The sequence below is a fragment of the Silurus aristotelis genome (genome assembly GCF_946808225.1).
Source record: "Silurus aristotelis genome assembly, chromosome: 19".
NCBI classification, from domain to species: domain Eukaryota; kingdom Metazoa; phylum Chordata; class Actinopteri; order Siluriformes; family Siluridae; genus Silurus; species Silurus aristotelis.
In genome coordinates, this window is record NC_139592.1 from 23956529 (window position 1) to 23959028 (window position 2500).

The 2500-nt window shown below is 37.2% G+C and overlaps 1 protein-coding gene across 3 annotated transcripts in view; it reads left to right on the plus strand.

The window, feature by feature from the left end:
• The window catches only part of tec (tec protein tyrosine kinase), a 13589-nt gene that overhangs the window by 9502 nt on the left and 1587 nt on the right, over positions 1-2500 (plus strand). For all 3 annotated transcript variants that reach the window (XM_083521571.1, XM_083521569.1, XM_083521570.1), the window contains exons 14-15: positions 1-152; positions 575-639. The exon at positions 1-152 is cut by the window's left edge and continues 65 nt beyond it. In XM_083521571.1, the coding sequence (XP_083377697.1) occupies positions 1-152; positions 575-639 (217 nt within the window). The remainder of the gene's footprint in view (positions 153-574; positions 640-2500) is intronic.

Consider the following 2500-nt stretch of genomic DNA (forward strand, 5'->3'; position numbering starts at 1 on the left):
TGGTCACAGAGTTCATGGAGCTCGGCTGTCTCCTGAATTACATCCGTCAGCGCAGAGGTTCACTCAGCCCACAAAATCTGCTCAGCATCTGCCACGACGTGAGCCAGGGCATGCAGTACCTGGAGGCCAACCGCTTCCTCCACCGGGATCTGGTCAGTAAAACACAAATATCTCTAATATATTCAATTCAATCTTTTATAATTAATTAATAAATACTTACTGCTTATCTACAGCATTATAGTTATTAAATAATAAATCTTCTGTAGGAATAATGACATTGTTTTAATGACACATTCTTTACAAACAGAAGACATTATACCTCCTGAGGCAGATCCTTCTAACAGTTTTATATTGGGAAAATGTAGCAATAAAGAGTATGACAGGACATGATATTTATATATTTATATACAGTGTATATTTATAAAAGTATAAACAATTTCAAACATGAAAAGTGTAAAACCAGAAGAAGAAGAAAAAAAAATGTAGCTGGTATTCAAACAAAAAAGTTGAAGACTATGTAAATGGTTTTTATATATATATATATTTATTTATTTATGCTCGTTAATATCCACAGGCTGCTAGGAACTGCCTCGTCAGCGACTCACATGTGGTGAAAGTGTCAGACTTCGGCATGGCCAGGTGCACCTGCCTCTAAAATCACACCTGACTGATAAATGACTGTATACATGTGCACATTTACACCTGCCTCTATAATCACATCTGATTCTATAATCACACCTGACTCTATAATCACACCTGACTACATGTACACCTGACTCTATAATCACACCTGCCTCTAAAATCACACCTGCCTCTATAATCACACCTGACTCTATAATCACACCTGACTCTATAATCACACCTGCCTCTAAAATCACACTTGCCTCTATAATCACACCTGACTCTATAATCACACCTGATTCTATAATCACACCTGACTCTATAATCACACCTGACTCTATAATCACACCTGCCTCTATAATCACACCTGTCTCTATAATCACACCGGATTCTATAATCACACCTGATTCTATAATCACACCTGCCTCTTTAATCACACCTGTCTCTATAATCACAACGGATTCTATAATCACACCTGCCTCTATAATCACACCTGCCTCTATAATCACACCTGACTCTATAATCACACCTGACTCTATAATCACACCTGACTATATAATCACAACTGACTCTATAATCACAACTGACTCTATAATCACACCTGCCTCTAAAATCACACCTGCCTCTATAATCACACCTGACTATATAATCACAACTGACTCTATAATCACACCTGACTCTATAATCACACCTGCCTCGATAATCACATCTGACTATATAATCACAACAGACTCTATAATCACAACTGACTACATAATCACAACTGACTCTATAATCACAACTGACTCTATAATCACACCTGCCTCTATAATCACACCTGACTCTATAATCACACCTGCCTCTATAATCACATCTGACTATATAATCACAACTGACTCTATAATCACACCTGCCTCTATAATCACACCTGCCTCTATAATCACACCTGACTCTATAATCACAACTGACTCTATAATCACAACTGACTCTATAATTACAACTGACTCTATAATTACACCTGCCTCTATAATCACACCTGACTATATAATCACAACTGACTCTATAATCACACCTGCCTCTATAATCACAACTGACTCTAAAATCACACCTGCCTCTATAATCACACCTGACTATATAATCACAACTGACTCTATAATCACACCTGCCTCTATAATCACAACTGACTCTATAATCACAACTGACTTTATAATCACACCTGCCTCTATAATCACACCTGACTCTATAATCACACCCGCCTCGATAATCACATCTGACTATATAATCACAACAGACTCTATAATCACAACTGACTACATAATCACAACTGACTCTATAATCACAACTGACTCTATAATCACACCTGCCTCTATAATCACACCTGACTCTATAATCACACCTGACTATATAATCACAACTGACTCTATAATCACAACTGACTCTATAATTACACCTGCCTCTATAATCACACCTGACTATATAATCACAACTGACTCTATAATCACACCTGCCTCTATAATCACAACTGACTCTAAAATCACACCTGCCTCTATAATCACACCTGACTCTATAATCACAACTGACTCTATAATCACAACTGACTCTATAATCACAACTGACTCTATAATCACACCTGACTCTATAATCACACCTGCCTCGATAATCACATCTGACTATATAATCACAACAGACTCTATAATCACAACTGACTACATAATCACAACTGACTCTATAATCACAACTGACTCTATAATCACACCTGCCTCTATAATCACACCTGACTCTATAATCACACCTGCCTCTATAATCACATCTGACTATATAATCACAACTGACTCTATAATCACACCTGCCTCTATAATCACAACGGATTCTATAATCACACCTGCCTCTATAATCACAC